The 26,323-nt window shown below is 40.9% G+C and overlaps 1 protein-coding gene across 1 annotated transcript in view; it reads left to right on the top strand.

Annotated features, from left to right (window-relative positions):
- Positions 1-26,323, top strand: part of LOC122787540 (multidrug and toxin extrusion protein 1-like) — a 1,007,044-nt gene that overhangs the window by 607,304 nt on the left and 373,417 nt on the right. Inside the window, exons 9-10 of the mRNA XM_044054311.1 lie at positions 23,074-23,187; positions 23,273-23,340. Coding sequence (XP_043910246.1) covers positions 23,074-23,187; positions 23,273-23,340 — 182 coding nt within the window. The remainder of the gene's footprint in view (positions 1-23,073; positions 23,188-23,272; positions 23,341-26,323) is intronic.

Here is a 26,323-nt window from a genome sequence, read left to right as displayed (position 1 = left end):
TAGCAGCAGTCTTGAGGAATTTGGCAGGATCGTTGTCTGGTTAGTTGAAGCAGTGTTTTAGCTTTAGCAATAGTTTTTTTTATACAGGAAGTGGGAATTGGGGAGAGATTAAATTCAGTTTGAGAAGGGTATTTATTCCTATTTTGTGTGTGTGTATTTGGGGATGTGGTATTGTAAGTTATGTGTGAAGAGGAGGGAGAATTGAGGTGATGATTGCTAGGTAGAGGGGAGGAAAAGGAGGTTGCAAGATTAGCTGTTGTGTCAATGAAATATGAGTTAAATTTGAAGGTGGTAAGGTCAGGTGACATGGGGAAAGGACAAAGTTTGGTTTTAGTGCCAGGGTTCAGAAGATTATTGATAGAAGACCAGAAGAGGATGTGGTTATTTTTCTTTTTAATTGTAGGTTCCAGAAATAATGTTGTTTGTCTTTGTGAATAAGTGTTTTAGAGAAATTGCGAAGTTGTTTGCAATGGATAATGTTTGAGGGGTTATCTGAATTCAGCCAAAGCTTCCAGACTTTATCCCTATTTCGCATGATTTTTTTGTAGTTTTAGAAAGCCAAGGGGCATGATTGGATTTGATTCTAATGGATCTAGTGGGTGCCAGACTTTGGAGAATACTAAGAAAGAAGTTATTGAAGTAAAGAAGGGCGTCATCTAGTGGAAAGGTTTTGAGACAGTTCCAGTTGTGACTTTTAAGGATAGTATTGAATTTGTGGGGACAAAATTTTGTATGACTCTAATATTGTGGGCTTTTGAGAGAGATGTGCAGTTACGAATGGTGTAGGCTAGGAGGTGATCACTAACGGAATTTGGAAGGGTGCTGGCAACTGGATACTTGGAGGGGTCTTTGGGCAGGATCCAGTCTAGAATTGAGCCTTTGTTATTTTTGAAGTCATATCTAGTATTAGAAGTAATTAGTTGTGTGAAGTGGAATAGGTTAATGCTATTAGGGGACTGGATAGTGGAAGTAGCTGCCCAGTCTATATTCTTGTCACCTAATATAATGGCTTCATTTTTTATTGTGTGGGAGATCCAGGTAGAACGTCTTCTAGAACTGGGATATTATTCCCAGGTGGAATATAAATGACTGTAATACAGAGATTTTTGGAATTATAAGGTTGAGGAATGCAATTAGGATTTCAGCGTTATGGAGTTTAGGAATAGACTTGGGAAAGGAGGATATGTTAAAGGTATTAGGGTAAATTAAGATGACACCACTTCCTTTTTTGTGTTGTCTGTCGGCCCTGATTACAGTGAAATTAGGAGGAAGGAATTCATAGTCTTGGATTTTTGGTTTCAGCCAAGTTTCAGTAGCAGCTAGGATACAAGTTCTGTTTAGAGTTAGCTAGGCATGAAATTCAGAGGTTTTGTTGCAGATACTTTGAAAGTGAATGGTGGTTATATGGAGGCTTTTATAGAAGGATGGACCTGGGTTAGGATGAATACCACCTGAATGTATAAGGGAGGAGAAGAAGAGAATAAATGTATAAAAGGAATTTTTCAGCATGGAGAGCAAGAAGGTAGAAAGCTGTACTAGACTATTGTGTTTGTAGGATAAAGAATAGTTAGTAGTGAGTAATAGGGGTTTACTGCATAGGGAAGGAGAATGAGGGTAAAGGCTAGGCGTGATGTGAGAGTAGGAGTGTCCTCTGGAATTTGATTGTAGGAGTGTTGGGTTTTATGTGAAGGTTAGGGAGTTAGGGCCTAGTGCTGTGAGATTATTGAGTAGAGGAAGAGCTATGATGAACGGGAGTAGGCTTGTCAGGGTTGTGGCCAGGGAAGACATTATAGGAGGTGAATCTCAGAGAGATGAGAATGGAATTTAGTGAGAAGGAGAAGGGAAAAATAGCAGATATGAGGATAGGAAGATAGTGACCTGTTAGTGATTGGTGAGTATAGGAGGAAGAGGGAGTGGCAAGGAGAGGAAGTGGGAGTAGTGGGAAGAGGGTAAATGTAATTGAAGTGAGGGTGGGTGGGAATGGGGGTTGGGTAAGGGAGTGGAGTAATCCCAAGCGAAGCAAAGGGCGAACAAAGCGGGAAGATCCACCCTGCACACCAGCCACGTACACGCAAAAAAAATCAGATTGCAGCCAACTAAGTCAGGTATGCACAGGTGGTGAGGGAACTACCTAGAGAGGCCTTGTGTAATAACTTCTTAAAACAGGGTTTCCCACTAATCGTACTGAATAATGAGTCATCTAAACAATAGTTTCTGAGAGAGCAAGATCGTACTGTGATAGATGGAAGTAATGCCAATTCTGCAGCTATATTTATTTGTAAATTACATAGATAAGTAATTCTGCAGCTTTCTGATAATTCCGAACAAACTGGATGGTATTCAGAATGTTAGCGCTTAAAGTGGGGGGAGCAGGGAGGAAGCACATCCTGCAGTGTGCACGCCTTTTCAAGGATAACAAAGAAGGCTAGCTTGTATTGTTTATGCAGTGCTATAAACATAAACCTACACTGTCTACAGGTCAAGAAACAAACCCTGTAATTTACTGTGCATGGTCCCAACAAACCCTGTAATTTACTGTGCATGGTCCCATTTATGGTGCAATGCCCTTTCCAGGAAAGCAGTATAGCAGCTAGGTTTGCTTGAAGGCACAATTGGTTTGATTGAAAGCACAGTGGAAAAGTACGAAGTAGGTTGGGGGACTACAGAGAAAAAGACAGACAAAGAAGTTAAAATTCTAAACAGGAATAGTACTGGAGGAGGGTACAGGTAGGCAGCGGAAATGTAGAAAAGGAGGCAAGAGACACCACAAATGGTAGCGGTGTATACAGCATATAATATATTCACACACATATTACTATGAACTGCCAGGCACTATAGTTTAATATTCAAATACAATTCAGAGTATATCTGTAAAGTACAGCTTTCTATTAGCCGTGCTTATTAATTGTATCAGGCCAGATATTTACAATTGCTCAACTTTAAACCCTGTTATCATTTGTGGAGGAGGTCTCGGATTATGTAGCACAGGCAGGTATGACCCTAGCCCTGAGCAACATCCTACCATCACACAGCATGATACCACAGTACAAGCAGAAAATTATTTACTTCAACAATTGGCTAAATTTCTGGTGTCATTCTAAGGGGATCCAGTATCTATCTGCCTGGGATGACATGATTAACAGACCTCAATGCTTTGCTGACAGACCTAAATGCTTTGCCAGAGATGGCCTGCATGTGTCACCCCTGAGCTTCTGGATACTGGCCAAGGCTCTTGCCACCCCTATAGTGCCTTTTTTAGGTGGTGTTCCAAAGACCAAATTACCACCTTAACAGCTACAAACAAATACAATCTGAGGGTCATGCTGCTCAATGTTAAAAGTCTAAATCTCAAAATGCACTCGCTCGAAGCACTTAAAATGGAGAACATCGACATTTGTCCTGTAACAGAGAACTGGTTCAAGGCAGCAGAAAGCACACCTGCACTACCAGGCTATAACTCATTTCACACCTTTCGGCCCCAGAGCTTGGACCAAAGCTCTAAAGGCAGTGGTGTTTCCATATTCATAATGGATGCGCACACCTCTAGACTGGTAGCCCAACATAAGGCATCAGAGATACTTCAGGTGAAGCTAACATTGGGTAAGACAGCAATTCAGGTTGTAGCCTGCAATAGGTCCCCAACCATGTCCCAAGACTCACACTCCATGCTCCTAAGCACCCTGGAGAATATTAGGGTCCAACCTAACACTCTAATACTAGGCGACTTCAACTAACCCTCCATTAACTGGGACAACTACTCATGTACTAATACACTTGTCCAATGTTTCCTGGAATTCATTAATTCCAGTGCCATGGACCAGCACATTCTTACTCCCACTAGAGGTAGCAACATCCTTGACCTGGTCATTACTAACATGGGCAATTGATGCTCTACACCAATATTCAACTCCTCCCTGGTTAGATCCAACAACAAACTAATCAGCTTAGAAATCCACATCCCTCCCACCCCACCCCCACCCCTCTGCAAAGGAAACCAGCATGAAAAACTTCTCCAAAGCTAACTTTGGGCTCCTAAAAACAGAGGTGGCTAACTTCATGGCACCCATGCAAATGGAGAATAGTTGCATGACTGACGAATCATACACCGGTGCACTGTATGGACACGTACACAAAGGGTCTGTATTAGAACATTGAATGTTTAACAGTTCGAATCACTAAAGGTCGACCTTTAGTGATCGAACTGTTAAACATTGAATGTTCAGAAAAAAAAGTAAAAAAAAAAAAAAAAAACTAAACGGTGTAGGCAGGGGGACAAACCTCTCTGTACCCCCCACGTGGGGGGCTGTGCCCCCCCGCTACTTAAATATACCAACTCCGAGACCGCATTACATAGAAGTAAACAGGAATCTCCCCTTTTGGAGATTTCCATTTACTTGTTTGATGGTTTGTAGTTTTGCTATTTTCATGTCAACAATGTCAGATTCGACATTGTCGGCTTTCGAGAATTTAATATAGACCTACACAAATGCATGGATCTCACCATACCTAGTAAAACCAAGATACTCTCCTCCAAAAAAAAAAAAAAAGTAAGCCAATTTGGTGGTCCCCTACCATAAACAAACTCTACAACAGGAGGAAACTAATGCGAAATAAGGTGATGTCCCAAGACTGGAAAAACTCCCTTATCAGCCTCAACAAAAAGATGAGATCCCTCATCAAATCCTCTAAAGCTAGCTATGAAAACAGAATTGCAGCAAATAGCAAAAACAACCACAAGGCCTTCTATAGTTATGTAAAGAATCTCCACGGCAATACCCAGATGTTCTTCGTTCCACATTGCTGCAGTCCTAACTATTGGGTAGTCCGCTGTCCAGTCGGCCCGAATACCAAAGTATATGGCTGACGTCGGTCAGGGCGCATTAGACTGACGTCAGTACGTCAGGGTACTAATGCGCATGACCGACGTCATATCCTCAGTCTTTTTTGCCGCATGGTCCGATGCAGAAGCAGTTTTGCGAGTGCAGGTTGGCGTTCTGAAATTTTCTGAAGTCGGAGTTTCAGACCGAATCAAAGTTGGCTAAGTACCCGTTGGGAACATTTTGGTTTTTTCTTGCCTCAGTATTTAACCGGATGTCAGAAAAAGTGAATAACTGTATTTCTTGTGGGAAACAGATACCTCATAGGGATTACCATACCTTGTGTATACCTTGTTTAGGGCCTGAGCACGACGTTGTTGGATGCGCTCTTGTGCTAGGTTTAACAAACGCACTATTAAGAGAAGGTTAGACTGTGCCAGGTTAGTGTTTGGGAAGCGTTGCAATTATAAAATGCCGTCGGATGTTCCGGCGCCCGCTTCATCCAAAAAGCGCAAGGACAAAACAGCGAAGCCTAGGGTTGATGAACCGCAGTCCCGGACGAGGTTCTTTAGAAGGCTCAGTGGAGCCAGAGGTTTTGCCAGGAGTTTCTTTGGAGTCTCAGGCAGAGACTTTACTGTTACAAGATGTGCCTTCTCAGGAGGTAGGCCAGGCTGAGGGGCTTCTCAGGTAACTGTTCTTCCCTCTCTTCCCAAGGTAGTTAGAGCCTCTCCCTCTGTTTCCAGAACTTCTTTGAGAGGTAGGCCAAGTTTAGCTTCAGTGGGGCTTCTCCTAGCACTTCACGTTCTGTGCCTAAGAAACATATGCTTAAAATGGCAGAAGATTTGATTACTATGATTAGAGGTTCTATGCCCCCTCCTGATAAGAGGCCTAGGGTGGAACCTGAGTTTGACAGTTTTGAACAGTGTTCAGAGGCTTCTGAGTCTTCTGGATGATTTGCAGGAGTATCCTCCTTATTCTGATTCTGATGTGGATGATTCCACTCCTACAGCTTCTCCTCCTGAGGATTTCTCATTTTCAGAGACTCTCTATTCCATGAGGGAGCACTTTAAATGGGAAGGCCAGGATTACTCTGATTCCAGGAAAAGGCTTAGGGAATTCTTGTTTTTACCCCAACATAGGCCCTTAGCTATACCTCCTGTGTTGAATGTGGTGGAAGATGTTTTTGCAGAGGCTTCTCTGAATCCTGATTCTTTGCCTCCTGCTCCTGTTAAACCTGATAGGTACTATAGGGTGCCTGAAGCTCATAAGTATCTTTTTAAGAGTCCTAGGGCAGACCCGGAAACTGTTTCTCAGGGACCTAAAGGTGTTAAGGCCTCTGTGGTTAAAAACCCTGTTCCCACTGATAAAGAGGCAAGGGCTTTGGATAGATGGGGAAAGAAAGTGTATACTTCTTCCACTTTAGCCATGAGGGCGTTTGTCAGTTTCACATGCTAAAATATCAAAATTATCTCCTTTCACAATTGAAATCTAAGGTGGATGCTTTGGCGGAAGGTATTGAGTGTAAAGAGTTGCTGGATTTAGTTCATGTGTCTGAACAAGTGGGTAAGCATTCCTTGCAATGTGGTTTTGATGCTGTACAGGCCTCTTCGAGGGTGGCTGCCACTAGTTCTGTTCTGCGCAGGCATGCCTGGTTGAGGGATCAGAATTTAGCTGAGCACGTTAAGACACGGATTTTGGATGCTCCTTTACAGTCTGATGTGTTGTTTGGTTCGCCTGTGGAAGCAGTTTTAAAGAAAATGGAGGACAAAGCTAAGTCTATGCAAACTGTTAAAGATTTTTTGCAGGTGCAGCCACCGAAGTTTAGTAGAAATTGGCCTACTAAGGGATGGACATATCCTGCTTATGATTCCCAGTCTAGGGGTAGGTCTAGACGTGGTAGGGGCAGAGCTCAAGGTTCTTTTAGGCCTAGACCAGGAGTTCACCTGCTCAGACTTCTGGTGAGGGCAGGGGTCAGTCCTTTCGTAAACAGACCCAATGACCTGTCTTTTCAGCTGCCAGTAGATTCTCGCCTGGCAGCTCCTTTGGGAGGAAGACTGTCTCTTTTCAAAGAAAATTGGGATTTAATTACTCAAGACAAATGGGTGTTGGATATCATTCACCACGGTTACAGGTTTTATTTCCATACATTCCCCTTTCAAAGGCATGCCAGACGTTCCGCCTCCACAAAGGAAAGAGGCTCACAAGCAAATTTCTCTGTTACTCCAAATAGGGGCCATTCAGCCAGTCCCGTATCAGAAAGGGGCCTAGGATTTTATTCTCGCCTGTTCCTAGTACCAAAGAAGGGGAACACGTGGAGACCAATTTTGGATTTATCTATCCTCAACACTTATCTGGACATTCCCAAGTTCAAGATGTTGACGTTGCAACAGATTTTACCTCTGCTGGGCAAGGATCACTGGATGGTAACTTTAGATCTCAAGGAAGCTTACCTTCATGTGCCTATAAGACCAAGTTGCAGGAAGTATCTGCGTTTTCGAGCTGGAAATTCTCATTATCAGTTCTCTGCATTGCCCTTTGGCTTATCTACTGCCCAGAGTATTCACAAAGGTTCTGGCTCCAGTGATAGCTTACTTCAGGCTAAAAGGAATTCAAATCTATCCTTACTTGGGCGACTGCCTGATTCTGGCTCAAGAAAAGGACGACCTTCTACAGCATCTGGAATATGTTATAGCAGTGCTAAGATGCCTAGGGTATTCTGTGAACGAAATAAAGTCCAGTCTAGTACCCTCTCAAGACATGTGCTTTCTGGGTGTGAGACTGAATACAGCAGCCCAGATGGCCTTTTTAACCCCGGACAAACAAAAGAGTCTATCCCTTTACTTCCATCAACTATCTCATCAGTCCGTGCTGACTGCAAGGACAGTCCTTCAAGCATTAGGGTTCATGGCATCTTGTATTCTGGTGCTTCCCAATGCCAAACTGCATATGAGGAAGCTGCAATGGTATCTCAAAATGTATGGACACAGCACTGCCAGGATTTGGACACTGTCATTCAAATAATACCTTGCCTTCAAAAAGAATTTTTGTGGTGGGCTCAGGAATGTCACCTAAACAAGGGACTCTCTGTGACCCGCCAGAGGCGAGTCAGATTTTAACGACAGATGCCTCGGACATTGCTTGGGGAGCTCATCTAAATGGAAAGTGGATACAAGACAAGTGGCCTGCCAGACTACAGCATCTACATATCAACATGAAGGAGATGTTAGCAGTCCAGTTTGCATTAATGGCTTTCAAGGAGTTACTTCTTCCAGGGCAGGTGTTGATTCTAACAGACAACACAACTGTCATGTGGTACATCAACAAACAAGGGGAACACATTCTTATCCTCTATGCAGGCAAGCAATGATTTTATGGGAGACTGCGCTCAGCTTGCAACTAACTCTTCAGGCAAGGTTTCTGCCGAGCACAGAACTCCTTAGCAGATGTGTTAAGCAGACAAATCATGGATCCCCACGAGTGGAAACTGGATCTTCATGTATTTCAGAAATTGACAGTGTCCTGGGGAACTCCAGACATAGATCTGTTCGCTTCTCCACTAAACCACCAGCTGCCAAAGTTTTGCACAAAGGGGTTTCATCACACAGCTTGGAAAGTGGATGCTCTTTCTTTCAGTTGGAAAAATCTTCATGTGTATGCCTTTCCACCTCTGCCTCTTCTTCCAAAGGTGCTCTTAAAGGTCAGACAAGACAAGCCAAGGATGATTTTAATAGCTCGAGATTGGCCTCGGCAACACTGGTACCCACTACTAAGGAGTCTGGTAAGGAAGCCTCCATGGCCTTTACCTTTGATTCCACATCTGTTATCTCAGAAGGACGGTCATCTGCTCAATGTCAAGCTTCACTCTCTTCATCTGACAGCCTGGCATATTCTGTGTTGAAACACAGCAGGTCTCAACTTCCTCAACAAGTTTTAAATGTGGTTATGGAAGCTAGAAGACCTAGTACAAGGAAAGTGTACGCAGAAAAATGGAAGAGATTTTTATTTTGGAGTACAGCAAAGAATTTGGAGATTTCTGAGCCTAATTTGAGTGTGGCTCTTCAATATCTTACTGAGTTATTGGACAAAGGTTTGTCCTTCTCTTCCATTAAGTTTCATGCTGCAGCAATTTCAGCTCACTATGATTGTGACCCACCATTGTTTTCGCATCCTTTGTTCAAGCAGTTTCTTAGAGGGGCAAAGAATATAAGACCCCACGAGAGCTCCTACTCCTGCTTGGGATCTCAATTTTGTGTTGGAAAACTTACTCTACAACCTTTTGAGCCTGCGGCTACTGCTGAATTGAAATACTTGTCGTGGAAGACTGCGTTTCTGTTGGCTATTACTTCTGCAAGAAGGGTGTGTGAGTTGCAGGCCCTTATGGCAGTAGAGCCCTTTTGATTTTCCATAAGGATAGGGTATCATTACGCACTAATCCTTCCTTTATGCCTAAGGTGGTTTCTAGTGTGGCTTTAAACCAAACTATTCATTTGCCTACTTTTATGCAGACCCCAAAATAAAGGGGAGAAGATTTTGCACACTTTAGATGTACACAGGCAATTGCGTTATTATTTGAGCAGGACTAAGGATTTTAGGCAGTCTCAGCAGTTGTTTGTTTCTTTTGCTTTGAGTTCGCAGGGCAAGCCTGTGTCAAAACAAACTATTTCTAGGTGGATTGGGTTTTGCATTGCATTTTGTTATTCCCATCATGGCAAGGAGATTCCAGCTGGGATTAGGCCTCATTCCACTAGGGCTACTGCCACTTCAACAGCATTTCTAAGGGGTGGCAACTAAGGATATTTTGGAGGCAGCTACTTGGAGTTCAGTGCATACTTTCTCTAAGCATTATCACCTTCCTCTCTACTCTAAGTCTAGGGCTGGTTTTGCCACAGCAATTTTGCAAGGCATGTTGTCAGCTCCTGCTTCTTTATGATTTGCCAGCCTCCTTACCTCTGCTTTGGGATTCTACCCAATAGTTAGGACTGCAGCAATGTGGAACGAAGAACATAGTACAGTTTTGTACCTACCATAAATGTAGATGTTCGAGGATCCACATTGCTGCAGTCCAATTTACCTCCCTCCTTCCCTCTGTGTTTAGGGGTGGTTGTGTAGGTGAGGTTATATGCTGATATTTTTGTATGTATTGTACATATTTTGGTGCAGGTATATTGGGCCTTGTCTTTTTAGGGTCTTCTGACATCTGGGGCAAGAAAAGACTGAGGATATGACGTCGGTCATGCGCATTAGTACCCTGACGTACTGACGTCAGTCTAATGCGCCCTGACCGACGTCAGCCATATACTTTGGTATTCGGGCCGACTGGACAGCGGACTACCCAATAGTTAGGACTGCAGCAATGTGGATCCTCGAACATCTACATTTATGGTAGGTACAAAACTGTACTATTTGCTCTGAGGTACTGCATAAAGGTACCTACTATACCGAGCCAACAGATTTTGCCAATATACTGGCCAACAGATTCAGTGTCAACTTTACCCCCTCCAATGGAAGAATCACAATACCAGTAGATTGCCAGGCACTTAGTATTACTGCTGCACAGTTTAAAACAGCACTGTCCAAGGCCAGGAATACAGCTTCTATAGGACCTGACAGTATCCCTGGCTGTGTTCTACATGAACTACAGAGTTAACTGGCACCTCTCCTGTGTGCCCTGTTCAATCGCAGCCTCACGTCAGGCTTTGTCCCTACTGAATGCTGCACTGCTACAGTCAACCCTCCACAAAGGAGGAGCGACTATAGACCCAGGGAACTATCACCCCATTAGCCTGACGAGTCTGATATACAAAGCTATGGAACGCATCACTGTGGACCTAAAAAACAAGGATATAGGGAATCTCCAAACTCTGGATCCCACACAGTTTGGTTTTTGGAAGGGTAGATCATGCCTGCTCAACTTGGTCGACTTCTTTGAGTCTGTCACCAGAGCTGTGGATGAAGGCAGGGTGGTTCATACAGCCTACCTTGATCTGGCCAAGGCCTTTAATACCATTCCCCACTCAGGAATCATAGAAAATCTCACTAGGCTAGGCATCAACCCCTATATCATTAGGTGGGTTGCAAACTGGCTCACAGATAAAAGCCACAGTGTGAAAGCATCTGACTCCAAGTCAGACTGCCAACCAGTCATGAGTGGAGTCCCACAGGGTTCAGTCCTGGGTCCTCTCCTGTTTGGCACCTACTTCTCTGAAGTCCAGGTAAACACGAAGAGACTCTGGCTGACAAATTTCACAGATGATTGCAGGTTGGGAGCTATTATTAACTCCCCAAGTGATGTTTTCATCCTACAGAAAGGCCTCACTGAGACCAACGACTGGTGTCAGAACCATTGCCTTAAGCTCAATGCCAAAAAATGTGTTGTCATACCCTTTGGGAAAAACCCGGTTCCCATGAATTACCACATCGATGGTAGTCCACTGAACACAGAAGGCACTATAAGAGATCTGGGAAAACACATTGACAGCAACCTCTCTTTTGACCACCACATTGCCACTGTGGTCAGAAAGTCCTTCTATGTGGCACATCTCATTACTAAGGGGTTTGCATCCAGGAAGAAAGAGGTCATTGTCTCCCTTTACTCTTCCCTCATTAGGCCAATCATCGACTACAATGCCCCATTTGGCATGTACCTCACTAGACACCTGCAACAACTGGAGAGGCCACAAAAGTACCTCACAGAGGATCCTAGGCCTTAAACACTTGTCTGATATGGACAGACTCAAGAAACCCCAACTATTCTCTGTCTCATATCGCCTACTTAGAGGTTATCTCTGCTTGACTTACAAAGCCATGTCTGACCCAGCTCTGTTAGAAGTGAAACATCTAAAGAAATCCCAATCCCTCTGCACCACACACTCCAGAGATCTCATCCTCAATATCACAATCAACAGAATATGCTGGAGAGACAGATTCATAACCCAGAGACTGCCCATGCTATGGAATTGACTTCCCATACATTTCAAGCAGAGCACCTCACTGGCCCTCTTCAAGAAAAATCTTGATGAGTGGATGGGAAATAGAAAATTCATCATGGGGATCACTCCAGTGGCTCTCCTCGACAGAGGCACTGGGAACTAAGGTCAGGTGGCATGATGCCAAGGTAATCCTATGGGCTAGGCTTGCAAAGGCTCCAGGGCCATTAGCCTAGTACACTACTATGAACACATATATATATATATATATATATATATATATATATATATGAGTCTACTTCTGTTAATCGACAACACAGTTTGTCGAGGAACAGAAGATCGGACCCACTTAAGCAAAAGTGCACTAAATCAAAAGTGCACTTTTGCTTAAGCCTGTTACAGTGGGGATGAGGAAATATATCCTTTTCCCCACTGTAGTGCGATCTCAGAGTTGGTATATTTAAGTAGGGGGTGTGTGTGCGGGGCACAGCCCCCCACATGGGGATGCAGGGGGGCTTGCACCCCTGCATAAACAGTTTTAAGTTTTTCTTTTTCTTTTTTGACAATCGGCTTAAGCGAAAGTGCACTTTCGATGTTGAGCACTTTCGCTTAAGTTGGTTGTTATGTTTCTTATTTGATATTTTGTAATTTCTATGAAGAAACATAGACCCATATACACACACACACACACACATATAATATATATATATATATATATATGTGTATATATATATATATATATATATGTACATAGATTTTATATATATATATATATATATATATATATATATATATATATATATATATATACACACACACACACACACACACACACATATATGGATAAGGAGAAAGTCACTGTTAGTTGCTTGTCAGGCGCCAGAATCCGCCACATTACCCACTAACTCAGGTCACTCCACAACAGGTACAAATACGACTCTGTCATTGTCCATGTTGGTGTGAATGACCTGAGATGTACCTCCCTGGACTACATAATAAGGGACATAGAGCTCTCTGATTATGTAATCAAGGCAGGTATGACCCTAGCCCTGAGTAGCATCTTACCCTCACCAAATATGATACCGCAGTACAAAGAAAAAATGATAAATTTCAACAATTGGCTAAGTTTTTGGTATCATTCAAAGGGGATCCAGTATCTATCTATCTGGGATGACAGACTCGATGCTTTGCCAGAGATGGCTTGCACCTGTCACCCCTGGGATTCAGGATACTGGCTAAGGCTCTTGCCACCCCCATAATACTAGCGATAATAAACTGAGGGTCAGGCTGCTAAACGCTAGGAGTTTAAACCTTAAAATGCACTCTCTCGAGGCACTTCTCAACATGGAGAACATCGATATTTGTGCAGTAATGGAGACCTGGTTCAAGGCTCAAGAGAGCACCCCAGCTATTCCAGGTTACAACTCATACCACACATTTCAGCCACAAAACCCGGACCGAAATACAAAGGGAGGAGGCGTATCCGTATTCATCAGAGATAACCACACTTCCATACTAGTTGCAAAGTATGATGCCTTGGAGATCATTCCAAGTGCAACTAACAATGGGCAAAACTGCAATTCAGATTGTGGCTTGCTACAGATCACCTTCCCTGCCCCAGGACACTCACTGCACTTTCCTCAAGGTATTGGAAAACATTGAAGTCCAACCAAACACCCTTATACTTGGTGATTTCAATTACCCAAACATCAGTTGGGAAAACTATGATAGTACTAATACCTTTGCTCAGCGCTTCCTGGAATACATTAACTCCAGTGCTCTGGACCAGCTTGTAAACACCCCCACAAGAGGTAAAAATATACTGGATCTGGTCATCACCAACATGGGGGACAAATGTGCCACACCTGTGGTAAATTCCTCATTGGTCAGATCAGACCACAAACTCATCACCCTAGATATCCACATACCACCCCCATCCCCCATCCCAAAAGAAACCATGGTGAAAAACTTCTCCAAAGGAAAGTTTATGTTACTCAAGACAGAGGTGGCAAACTTCGTTACTCCCACGCAGAATGTCAATATGACTGAATCTGCTATATTCTACACAAAAGCACCCTACAAGCACTTACATGAGTGCATGGACCATGCTATCCAGAACAAGACCAAGACCCACTCCTCGAAAAAGAGGAAACCAGGCTGGTGGACCCCAGCCATAAACAAGCTCTATAATAGAAGGAACAAATTACTGTGAAAAATAAAAACCCAGGAATGGAGGGGCTCCCTGACAGACCTTAGCAAAAAACTAAGAACCCTCATAAAAAACACCAAAGATAATCACAAAGCATTTTTTAGCTATGTCAAAAACCTCAATAGCCACTCTCAGATCTGCTCCAAACTACAGCATAACGGCTCAAAATTCACAGAACCCACTGCTATCACCAATATATTGGCAGATAGGTTCAGTGCAAATTTCAGCTCACCCTCTCCCCCAAAGAGCTCATATCCATACCAGAAGATTGTGCTGCATCTATGAGAAGTTTAGTGCTGCTTATGCGGAGTCTGCTTGCATTGTTAATAACACAACAAGTAGTGTACTTGCTTTTGAATCAGAAGGCTGTGGGTTTTACTCCCACAGTATGTAGATGCATTGCTGATACTGTACTTTGTTGTACATTTAAAGGGGGTGGATGCTGCAGTCCTGAGAATGTTGTCTTTGGCAGAGATACCTAGTAACTATGATCCTGTTATCAGTTTGCCATCTATTCCCTCCCTATTGCAATATTACTAGCTTATAATTTTTTTTTAATGTAACATGGGCAATCTAGTCCTCAAGGGCAATAGGCACTTTATTTGTAGATGAAACAATAAAATATAAAGTTGTTTTCTAGCAGAAACCTCTTCATTAGTTACAGACTTCATTAATGTGGAATTATTTAGATGACTTTTACTTTTGTGTAGATTGTGCATATTTACTGATGCTGGTGGATTGTAGAAATTTGAGTAAACTTTTATGATGGAAATGTTCTGAATTGGGCAGTTTTGTAATTATTGATGCATGCATTTTGTTTCATTGTTTACTGGAAAAATGTTCAAAATAAATTTAAAATGCCCTCTAACAACTGTACTGTATTATACAAGGAATATATTTTAATAAAATCAAGAAGGGTGTATCAAAGAACACATGTATGTTTTGTGTGCTAGGGGCCGATGATTTGAAAACAGCCCAAAGTTAATCTTTATGTGCCACTGACCAGATGTATTTTCTTTGAATGTGGGTTTCAATGCTTTTTCAATGAATTTGAGTTTCAAGGGCACAGAAGTTTTAATGCGAAGTCTATTTTCATTATGAGACAGCATTGCTTTGTTTAGCAGATGTCTATTAGTGTTTGTGCTGTCAAATGCAAAATAAAACTTTTAAATGACATCCAAATCATCGGAGAAGTAAAGCAGTATGCACATTACAGTGTTTATGGTAAATGGGGGGTGAAATAGCCAAGTAATGGGACATTGGAATGGCTGCAGGGGGGAGACACTATTCGACCATGAGTTTATGAGGGGGGAAGGGCGGAAAACTCAAAGACAGCCCCGGCTGAACTATACCTCTCAACTGTCCAGATTTTCACAGAATGAATAGATTTTTTATTCTTATTTTTGATTTGTTCCTTATAAATTGTGTTTTTTTCTGCCAAATCATTTAGGAATGAAGTCACTAAATAATGATAGGTATTGAGTTTCAGACTTCATACACTTCAGAAAAAATGCATGCTAAAGCAAGACCTGTTATTTTGTCAACTGTCTAAGTTTATACAAGAGCAATTTTAGTACTGTTTGTATGTTCCCCCAATATATTTTGCCTTGTCCAGATTTCCTGCGTTAAGAAAAAGTGTATAGTGTGCATTACCAAATAGGTGGTAGTCCATTAAGTACAGAAGAAGTAATTAGGGACCTGGGGACCCAAGTTGTTGGCAATCTCTCATTTGACAAACCCACGGCCAAAAGTGGTAGAAAAAACATTTATATAGCCCACCTAATCATGAAGGGATTCACATCTAGATCAAGGAGGAGGTCATTCATCTTTCCTCATCAGGGCTCATCAGGCCCATAATGCAGTACAATGCCCTTTGGGACCACCCACCCCAGACACTGCAAAAGACCCCAAAACAAAAAAACCTCTCCAAGAGGATCAAAAAACAGAATGCCATATGCTGCCTGCTAAAGCTCTAAGCAAACTCCTCTATTCAGTACCATACTGTTCCTGTCTGTTCTCGTGATGATGTATAAATATGTCGTCCACGAATTAATGAACATGCATGCTGCACCTCAGAAAAAAAAATCCCATCGAGCCACAGCTCGAGACTTGAACCTCAGCACTGAAATAAATAGGACATGCTGGAGGGACATATTCATAACCCAGAGGCTCCCTTCACTCTGGAATAAAATCCCAGTCCAGGTTAGGCAGAGTCCCTCATTGACTCTCTTCAAGAGGAATCTTGATGAGTGGATGGGAGAGATCGGAGTTTACCCGGGTATCACTTCTGTGTCACTGTTAGAGTACAGTATACTAACTCGAAAAAAGGGCGTAGCAAAATAAATTTAAAATGGGTGGCGAAAGCCAAACACATTCTGGCTAGGCTTATAAATGCCCTAGGGCAGATAGCCTAGTATGAACCTATGAACCTAAGAGGTTGAGAGGTACGCACAAATAAATCACTTTATAGAATTAGGTATATCGAAACCTCTCAACTGTCCCAGACTTTGACTCAAAATGTTACTCTCCCCCTAATAATCCCTCCGGAAAATGGCAAGTTTGGAAGAAAATGTGGAAGGTTTACAGTTAATAATTGTAATGATTAGCATTATAGATTACTTTTATTTCAGAAATGCATGTAGATTCTCTTATTTTGGTAGCTTCTCAAAAGTACTAATATTTAAAAAGTGCCCCTTCTTTGACAGGTTCCCAGCTGTATTGTGTGGCTATTTTATATTTTTGCATCACCTTTTTGATCTGTTTTTCATAAAATTGTGGTTTTCTGGCAAATTAGTGGCAAATCATTAAAGATTGACGTTGGGAAATAACGAGTTTTAGATTTCATACCCTTCAGAAAATTTATAATAATGCAAGACCTACTATTCTATTATATTTCTAAGTTTATAAGAGCAGTATTTAAAAATTATCCTTATTTTTGAGCCTTTGTCCCACTTCTATTTATGGCTTTGTTCAGATTTCTTGCTCCGAGGTTGAAAGGTGTGACAAATGTGTCAGTGCCATCACAGTCAGCCAGAGACATTTCAAATTGTGACATACTTGTTGCACCCCACTCCCCCATGTAGTGACTCTGGATGTGTCCAAACAAGGCAAGGAGCAGTTATGCAGTATAAGTGTACAGAGTATCCCCCCATCCAAGGTAGACACAAGTACTACAGTGGCTTTTCATCTGTCCTTCATATTGCAGAATGTTCTGGTTTTCTGTCATATTTTTATACTGTTGATTTATGCTTCTTTTTATTCAGAAAATGCATGTTGTTGCAGTGCCTGTTGCTCTCTGTTTAAGTAGCAGTGCTTTAATGACCATCGGGTAAGCTTGTCTGAGATCGTAAGATGCAAGTAAGCTTTAATAAGCATACTGTTAAAGAATTACCAACACTGAAAGCCTATTTGTTGTTGCCATGCAGACAATATTTACATAACTAGATGATGTATAAGCCTTAGGTATTGAAATGCATATGACAGTATTTGTAGTAAAGGACAGGATTACAGTATTTTCAGAAGCTCATTACATTTGTTGGAGACTTGCAGTCATCTTTGCAGGCTTTACCCGTAAACTAAACAGAATATGTGGTCCATAACCTGTGCAGTAATCCTTTAAGCATTTATCTTGAGCTTGTTTTTTTTGTTTGCTGTTCATTTTTTACTTTTATCATCTTTCCCTGTGAAACAAGTAGATAGTTGTCAGGCAGCATGTCTTTTTTGGATAAGAAACATTTTTACAAGTGGGGATATCACAGAGATTGCTACTTTCAGCATGTTACTTGGTATTTTTATAAAGCTGAATATAAATTTATAATTAGAACTGCAGTGCAAGGAGAAGTGGTTTGAGTTGAGTGCTGCTTGTTTTTTTATACTTGATTTTGACTGGCATTCCAGTAATGTATTTAAAAAGTAATTTATTTTTTCATGCCTTTTTGTTTACATCTAGATATTAAGTAAGCTGTCATGTAGTTAATGCATTGAAATATTTTTTTTCTTCTACACATCATTTTGTCTTGATTAGGCTCTCATAATGATGGTTTGGCACCCAGGGCAGCGGATTTAATTAAAGTCCCAGTTTTTGTGGTTTTGAGCATAGCTGCACCCCTTTCTAGTTGGTCACACCCCTTCCCATTGGCCCCACCCATTCAACTCTCTCCTGCAGCCCCCCTTTGATTTGAAGTCACCAGTCGCCACTGCATATTGTTGATTCATTAGCCATAAAGAATATAATTGCAAAAAATATATATATATATATATATATATATCTTGAAGGTCTAGGAAGGGAAAGTAGAAAGATGAAGGCAAAGCCTTGCCTTTTGTTAAAATATGGTGTCCATATTCACATTCTGTTTTTTTTTTTTTAATTATTATTTATTTTTTTGCTTTTGTTTACTGGTTTTAGTCAAAACCCCCTTTTCAGCAGAGGCCCAGGGGAGGGAGTTCAGAAATATTTTTATATTTGGGCAGCGCAGTGATGCAGTGGTTAGCATTGTTGCCTCACAGCAAGAGATTCTCCAGTTCAGTTCTCGGCTGGGGTGCCTTCTGTGTGGAGTCTGCATGTCCTCCCTACATTCGCGTGGGTTTCCTGTGGGTGATCGGGTTTCTTCCTACATTTCAATGACATGCGTCTGAAACGTTTTTCCCAGGACCTCCACTGAGAATGGGCTGTGATACAGTTGGAATTTCCTGGTAAACAAATGTTATATTTTTAAACGGACATTCTATAATATACATGAACAGAAATTTTAAGTAATATATATTAGCAATTAGTAATTTGCTAATTGGATTGTATTCATATGAAATAAAGACAGCTGTTACAGTATATAAGGTACTTCTGCAATAGTAGATGTTGAATATTGAGCATTTGAAGAGCTGTATTAGTGGATATGTCAGATAGATATAGATCATGTCATTAGTGCTTAGAGATTAATAGGAATGGAGGTGAGGGAAGGAGGGTGTAATATTCAACAGTACACTTTGTCAGTGTGCCTTAAATGATTTTAAACAAAAGTCATGGAATGTTCACTTGTGGTATGCATAATGTTATTTTGTTGCCAGTAGCCTGTGGTATTAGTTATATAATCCTGGTAAAACATTTAATTGTAACAGAACTTAAGTGTTGTATGCGGTGGAATGTATATCATGCCTGAAATCTTACACTGGATATTCCATAAGAATGTTGTCTATTCAGATATATGAATATATGTATAGTGTAAAGAAAAAAGCATTCAAATAATGCTGGAGCCAAGCATGCAGTAGTTTGCAGTTCTCAGTAAGTTTTGCTTTTTACATTTTGAAGAAAAATGAGTTGGGATTCAGGGCTAGTGATGCATAAGCAGTACTTGATTGCCACTTATGTTATTATCAAAATTTTCTTAAGGCTAACAAAAAGTCATAGTTGAATGATATTGTTCATTTTAAATGCAAGTTAAAAACTAAAGAATGCTACCAGTTTATGGATTTATTATTTAGGGAATGTGTATGTATGTGACTCAGTCATATGCATCTTTATTTTTATTCTATTTATTCTGCATTGTTTTTGTAACTAGTGTGGTTTTAACTTGAGTTTTTTTTAAAATCCACTTCCTTAGTGTATAAGCCGTCTGATAAAGTTCCATTGAAGTGTGGGAAAAAAAGCACTCACTGTTACTGCTTTTTGTTTAAATAAAATAGATATTGGTTCTTTCATTTGCTGTTGTTGATTATATTCTTTTTTAATTTTCTATTTCACATTTAATAATACTGCAGTTGTCATTGGGGCTGCAGTTGTGTGTGTGTTTTTTTTTTTATTTTGATATTTAAAAGTTTGTAGGTTGCAGAATAAATGCTGTTTACTAGTAAAGAATAAATAAAAGCCTCTTTAAGGATCTCTTATCTTGAAATATTTATTTTTATTTATTTTCTTTTGTGTACCGAATTCGTTCAACTGCGTTTGGTCAAAAAAACTTTTTCAGTGGAGGCCCAGTGAGAATAACTCGTATTACAAACATTTTTAACATGTTCAGTAGTATAACTGAACAGACATAAATACACAGTAACAGTTACCCTTATATAGTATATGCTATTCAGATTACATTCATATGAAATAAAAGCAACTGTTTCAGTACAAAAGATACTTACACATTAATAGCATTTAAATACAGCTGTCTTTTAAGAAGTAAAACTTTCTAGAAATAAATAAAACAGAAATAAGTTATAAAAGTTGCAACATTTGAATAGAGGAAAAGTGCATGAAGTCATTGTCCACTTGCATGATTTGATTGTTTCAGCTGCTTTAGTTGGCCTTCTTTGCATTATGCTGATTGACTGTTGCTTACCTAGATTCCCATGTATTTTTTGTCAGTGGCCTTGAAACCTTATACTGTAAAGATATCTAGAGAGTTCTGATGTCCCATGTGAAAGGCATGACAGTTGAGCATAATGAGAGCTATCACCTGACACAGGAAACCACCCATAGATGAGTTACAGATCCATGTCCTTCCATATCATTGCTGCTGTATGTATCACCTCTAGGATCTCCTGCCAAGGATAGGCCAACATGCCAAAGCCTTTATTACCTAGGGAGGGTCTTACATCAGACTTATGCTCTCTGTGCAAGCATAGGGGATAAAGGTGGTGTACATACGCTCCCAGCTCAGAACTTCATTGCCGCCAGTCTGAATGCCAAATTCATATGTCGGTCTGAATGCCCTGCACAGTTGCTGGTTTTACCAAGCCTACGTCTTTCATAAAAGTACCCCAGTGGGGCTCTTTTTCATCTCCTTGCATTGTTACATGTCATCCAAGAAAGGGAAATGTCAGTGTGGGAGGTAGGTTCCCCATAAAGGAGACTGTTTTGATTAATTGCATCTCACAGCCACACTCATTGTTCCATCTGTAAGACTTTTATTCCCAAGACCTTGCGCAGCTGCCTTTCTTCACTTTCCATTTACCTTGAGAACCAAAGTCACAAGGTTTTGGCCCGGGGTAACATGGCAGAATCCACTTGCCCAGAGGTACAGCTGCCTGTGCTAAAAAAGAAGGCCAAGAATTCTATGCCTGAGTCTGCTGCTGTCCAGCTCCCACCAGATGTCTCTCTTGAGATCAGTGAGAACCTTCAGTTTCTTCTGTCATGACTTCCTCGGAGGCCAGCATGGAACCTACATCTCACATGTCCTCTAAGACCTTGCAAACATCCGCTGCAGATGTTAAGGGGGGAACCATGACTGGTTATTTCTAAGGGCCCCAGGGGGATCCCTCAGATCCTTGTTAGAGAAGATGTGCCGAGTACCTTAATCAAATCTAGGAAGGGGTCTTAACCTCTGCGTTTTGTCAGCTTAGATGCTGCAGTGAAGAAAAAGTAGCAAACTAAGTATTTGGAGTCATCTCCAATGGGTCCACAGTGAGGATGGACAGGTCTTCAGTCAGGGTTTGTTCAATGCCTTGAGGTCATTGAAACCTCTTCAGGGGGTTTCAGTTCCTGCACCTCCTGGTCCTGTACTCCCAAGAGGGCTAGCGACCTGGAGTCTTCAGATGAGGATTCTTATTCTGAGGCTGACCTCTAAGCTAATTCCTCAGTTGCTTTTGCCTTTAGACTATAGCTCTGAGAAGGAGGAATCTGTCAGTCCTGATTCACCTATAGAAGAGATTTCCTTTGGTGATATGATCCTATGTATGATGCAGCATTTCAAATGGGATTGCTCCCAAGTTTCAGACATGCATAAGAGGTATGAGTTGCCACAAATGGACTCTCCTAAACCTTCTGCTGTCCTTCCTATGTTGGCTGTTGTATTGGATAACTTCTGTGCTGTTTCCCTGACACCAGATTCTCATCTTCCAGCTCTTAAGAAACTTGATAGGTTCTATAAGGTGCTGGATGCGTGCAAGTTCTTGTACAAATGCCCTTCTGATCCTGCAGTGGTATCTATGTCTACTGACAAGCCTTCTAGGCTTTTGCATTCTTCCAAACTCCTTCCTTCAGATGAGGACAGTAGAGCCATGGAAAGAATTAATGAAAAGGTATGCACTTTGGCTTTAAGCTTCAGGATCATTAATTACCAGGCTTATATGACATGGTACATCCTATGTCTTCATTCCTAGATTGGGAAGATTGTTTGTGGGGGTAAGGCTTCATTTCTCTCCTTGCTCAGTTCCACTTAGTTTCCAATACTTTATCAAGTGCAACAGATGCATCTTTCAGGGCTGATGCCTCTGGCTGTGTGAGGAGGTGGTATTCCTGGCTTTACTTTCAGGCCTTAACTATATATTAAATCAAAACTTCTGAATGCTCCCTTGAATAACCAGAATTTGTTTGTTACTGCTGTGGCTGACCTTTTCAAGACTTTAACAGAATCAAGGTAAGGTTTATTCTCTCACTCCCTCCTTCTTGCCCCTTTTCCTCTTCTTTTTGCATGGGTGGTATTTTAGTACTCGCCAAGAGGTTCCTCTCCTTCTCTTCCTGCATTCCTTTTTCTGAGTGGACATATCCTTCTTTCCACTAGGGGTCCTAGTTCTCCTGGAACACCTTAGTTCTGAGTTGGGAGTGTACATATGTCACCTTTATGCACTCTTGCACGGGAAGCATTCATCTGACATGATTCTCCCTAGGTAATAAAGGCTTTAGTATGCTGGCCACACATTGGGCTAACCTTGGCAGGAGATCCCAGAGGTGATGAATACTGCAACAGTGAAAAGAAGGACATTTACTGTTATGGTAAAATTTTACACAACTGTACTTTCTTCATTGAGTCCATTTGGGAGGTACTGGTATTGGTCACTGCCACAAACTACAGTTTAATAATACTGGCAAATATGCAAACAGTGCCATTTCCTCTTAACAATTGCCTCTCCAGCAGCTTGGTGTGAGATATTTCACTGATATTTGGTTTGGATGTGCTGTAACACCAGTATGGGGTACAGTTCTTTGAATGAATATATGTTTGACTCCCATTCACAAATTAGCTTGCACTTCATTGATCCTTCCTATAGGTGGCAGGTCTGTGATGATAACATGCCAAATTTACATCTTATCACCCACCACCAATCAAACAACTTATAATGTATGTAAAAATATAATTTGATAGCAGTTTTAGGGGATGTTTGACTCTATTTGGCTAATATTCATTTTGTTTTGTCACAGGATGGTCCACAGACTGCTTGCAGGAATGGGGACCTTTTGCGTGGTTGGCTGTTCCCAGCATGCTGATGCTTTGCATTGAATGGTGGACCTATGAGATAGGAAGCTTTCTGGCAGGTTTGTTGAACCTTGGTCATGGATACTAAACTTTTTTTTTTCCTTTTTATGGCATCCTACGGTTAACTTTTGTGTTTTTTTGCAGGTCTCATTAGTGAGGCGCACCTAGGAGCACAATCTATCATATATGAATATGCCACAATATTGTATATGGTGGGTATCTGACCTAAGACCTTTCTTATTATAGAGTCCAGCACATGTGTGATTTTAGTTTAATACTTTAACATCAGATTATGTGAGTAGCTGTACTATTTGGGCAGATTGTGTCGATTCTGAGGGTTAGGTATACTTGTTGCACTAATGGGTTAATGCTGCTGACTGCATAAGTTCCCACTCTGGGTGTGGTTTGATGTTATGGCCAGTGCCACATTCACACTGTGAAGGGTCAGGAAGCTTGTTCGCAGCAGGATTAGTTGTGGTTACCAAGACCTGCTCTACAGTATGGCAGGGTTGTCTTGCAGGCTCAGAGTAGTGAAAATCAGAACGAACTTCGAAAAACTTGGATGGTTCTGTACTGTAGCCCTAGGAAAGCTATTTGAGACACTTTCTTCTATACCTCTTTAGTAATACAGCATCCATAGTATTGTGAGAAAGTTAAAGTAAATGGTCCAAGAGTTTGATAAAACGTATGCTGATTACTCAGATGTATGCTGGGAAGTAAGTCACTATGAAAAAAACAATTGCTACTTGGTACTGTTCTTCAGAGACTGTAGAGTCATTTGTCCATATTTTTAGTCATGCAAGATCAATAGGCAAAGGCCTTTATTTTTGAGGACAGCCAGGAACACTAGGTCCACAAGTAATTTGCACACAGTCAGTAGTGTCATGCTAATATGCCTGGACAGGCATGTGTCCACTCTTCACTTGAAGATGGCACTGGTACCACCTTTACAGAGATTAGCATCTGTGCCCAACCAAAACTTTTTGGTGCATGACATTCCTGCTAAGAGGCACATAGTTTGAAAATGAAGTTTGTGTGACACAACTCATTTGTACTTCATTACGCAAGCCTGGAAACTTTTTTTTCTGGTTACTGATAAAGGGCTTCTAGGTCATAATCAGCTGTTGCTGTTTCTCTTTCAATTGATTTAGCTATCTGTCTATTTGACAAGTCATCCTGTTATCTATCAAACAAAGAATGGGGAAAGGAGAGAGTGCAACAAATTCCTGGATCTCTGATAAACTGTTGTTATCTAGAAGCTTTTGGAAACACAGGCCATGCTCAAAGTTTGGGAACAGAGCTCTAAAGAACTGTATCTGCAATCTAGGACTGGAACACAGGCCTTTTTGAATCACCATTCCAGTTGCCCTACCATTAAACTATTGAAATAGCCAAGAAATGGGCAAAATTTTGAATTGTCATTTATCCCTCATATGTAACACGATTCATAAACAAGCAGACCAGGGAGAACAGAAGAATTACTCCTACTCATTTATATTTATCTACATTTTTAACTTTTTTTTTAACTAGGTAAGTGATCTGATCTTCCCTTACAAAAATTTAATAAGGAATAATACAAATAAATATTCCCACTCAGTCCTGTCTACAGACTGTATTTTCCATTAATTGGATTTGAAACCCCATCGCAGTGTAGTTAGCTATAAAGGCGAGGGGGATTAAGGTTGTAGTATCCCCCTTTACAGATGAAATTAATGGAAAATACATTCTGTGAGCGTGGTTGCAGAGGTGTGTAACATGAGGCAAGTATAATAAAATAATGACATTCAGTATAGATTAACTGATGCTTTGTTATTTGATAACTAGAACACAAATGAAATGTTAAGATGGTCAGGATTTTAGATTATCTGTATTAGAACCATTGTTGCCAGGAAAAGTGGTTGGTACCTACCTCCCTATTGATTTACTCTATTAGAATCATAAGGAAAGGAACTGAAAAGACTGGTTACATTGTATTTAAGAGGAAAAGTCATGTTTCGGTATATATTTAACAAGTTTTCTTTTCTGTTAATGATACAAAACAAAAGGGGATTAGATTAAATCTGCAGTTTGACCCAAAACTTTGGCCTATGAATGTGTTGGGAGGGAGACATGTTTTGTAGCATCTGCTAAGGGCTGTTATATACACTGCTGCTTGAGTGTACTGTAATGTAGCATTGATGGAAAGCTTAACTTTCCCTATTTGGCCAGAGGCAGCCATTACCATAAGCGAGCATTACACATCAGCAGAGGGTATTTGCGTTATCCCTTTTGCATATGAGATCCAACAACGCAGAAGCCAGTGTAAAAGCTTATTGGCACTACAAATCTTATAGGCTTTTTGTATTTTTGCCCTTATGCAATGTGCAGTTACATTTGTGCCTTGTATAAATGCTACATGAGGTACTTCCACTGTCTCTGGAGGTTCATTTTTTAGTAGTTTATATATTTGAACTCTAAAGTAAGTATTTGCATTTCATTCTTAACTCTGTAAACACATTGGGTACTAAATCATTGCAAGTACAAACATATGGATGTGCTGAAGGGAGATTTTAATTCCTTGGGTTCCCATTGTCTTCTAACCAGTTTTCAGTCAGTGTAGGCGCAGACGTTTTCTATTTGAATCCTGCAAAATCCATACCACATAATCAAGGACGTGGACCCTGACCTTGCTGTTTTGGGATATTTTTGATACCATTATAACTCTACTATTAGGAGTGTACTGACAAGTTCTTGTGTTGTAAAGCATTACTTAGATATGAACATCTGATTTTGGATTTGGAATAATATATTACTTTTCATGTGTAATGAATAGCTGCAGCTTGCCATCTTTTGTCTCCCACTCTCTGTACCATGTCTAATCCCTTTGTTATATCCCAGTTCACTAATTCTGCTGGTGTTTTTTGTTCCCCTTCAGTCCTTCCATAAAACAGAATTTCCTTTTATCACCCCTATGGCATCCTCTTACCAGTCCCGCTATATTCTGTCCTCTTACCTCTTCTTTTCTTGCACACCAAGTTCCATTTCATCCTCCCTCTTAAATCTGTGGGTCCAGACCTCTCATTGTTTTGCATGGTTCACATGAGAGATGATTATTAGTATAAAAGTCCTTCAGAAGCAACACTGTCCCAGTTCAAACCTCATCCTTTATTATTATTGCCATTACACTATGGTATGCAGAAATACAGCAACTGTATT

The sequence above is a fragment of the Protopterus annectens genome, chromosome 13.part0, assembly GCF_019279795.1.
Source record: "Protopterus annectens isolate FY-2018-M chromosome 13.part0, PAN1.0, whole genome shotgun sequence".
NCBI lineage: Eukaryota > Metazoa > Chordata > Ceratodontiformes > Protopteridae > Protopterus > Protopterus annectens.
This window is presented reverse-complemented; position numbering and strand designations above follow the sequence as displayed.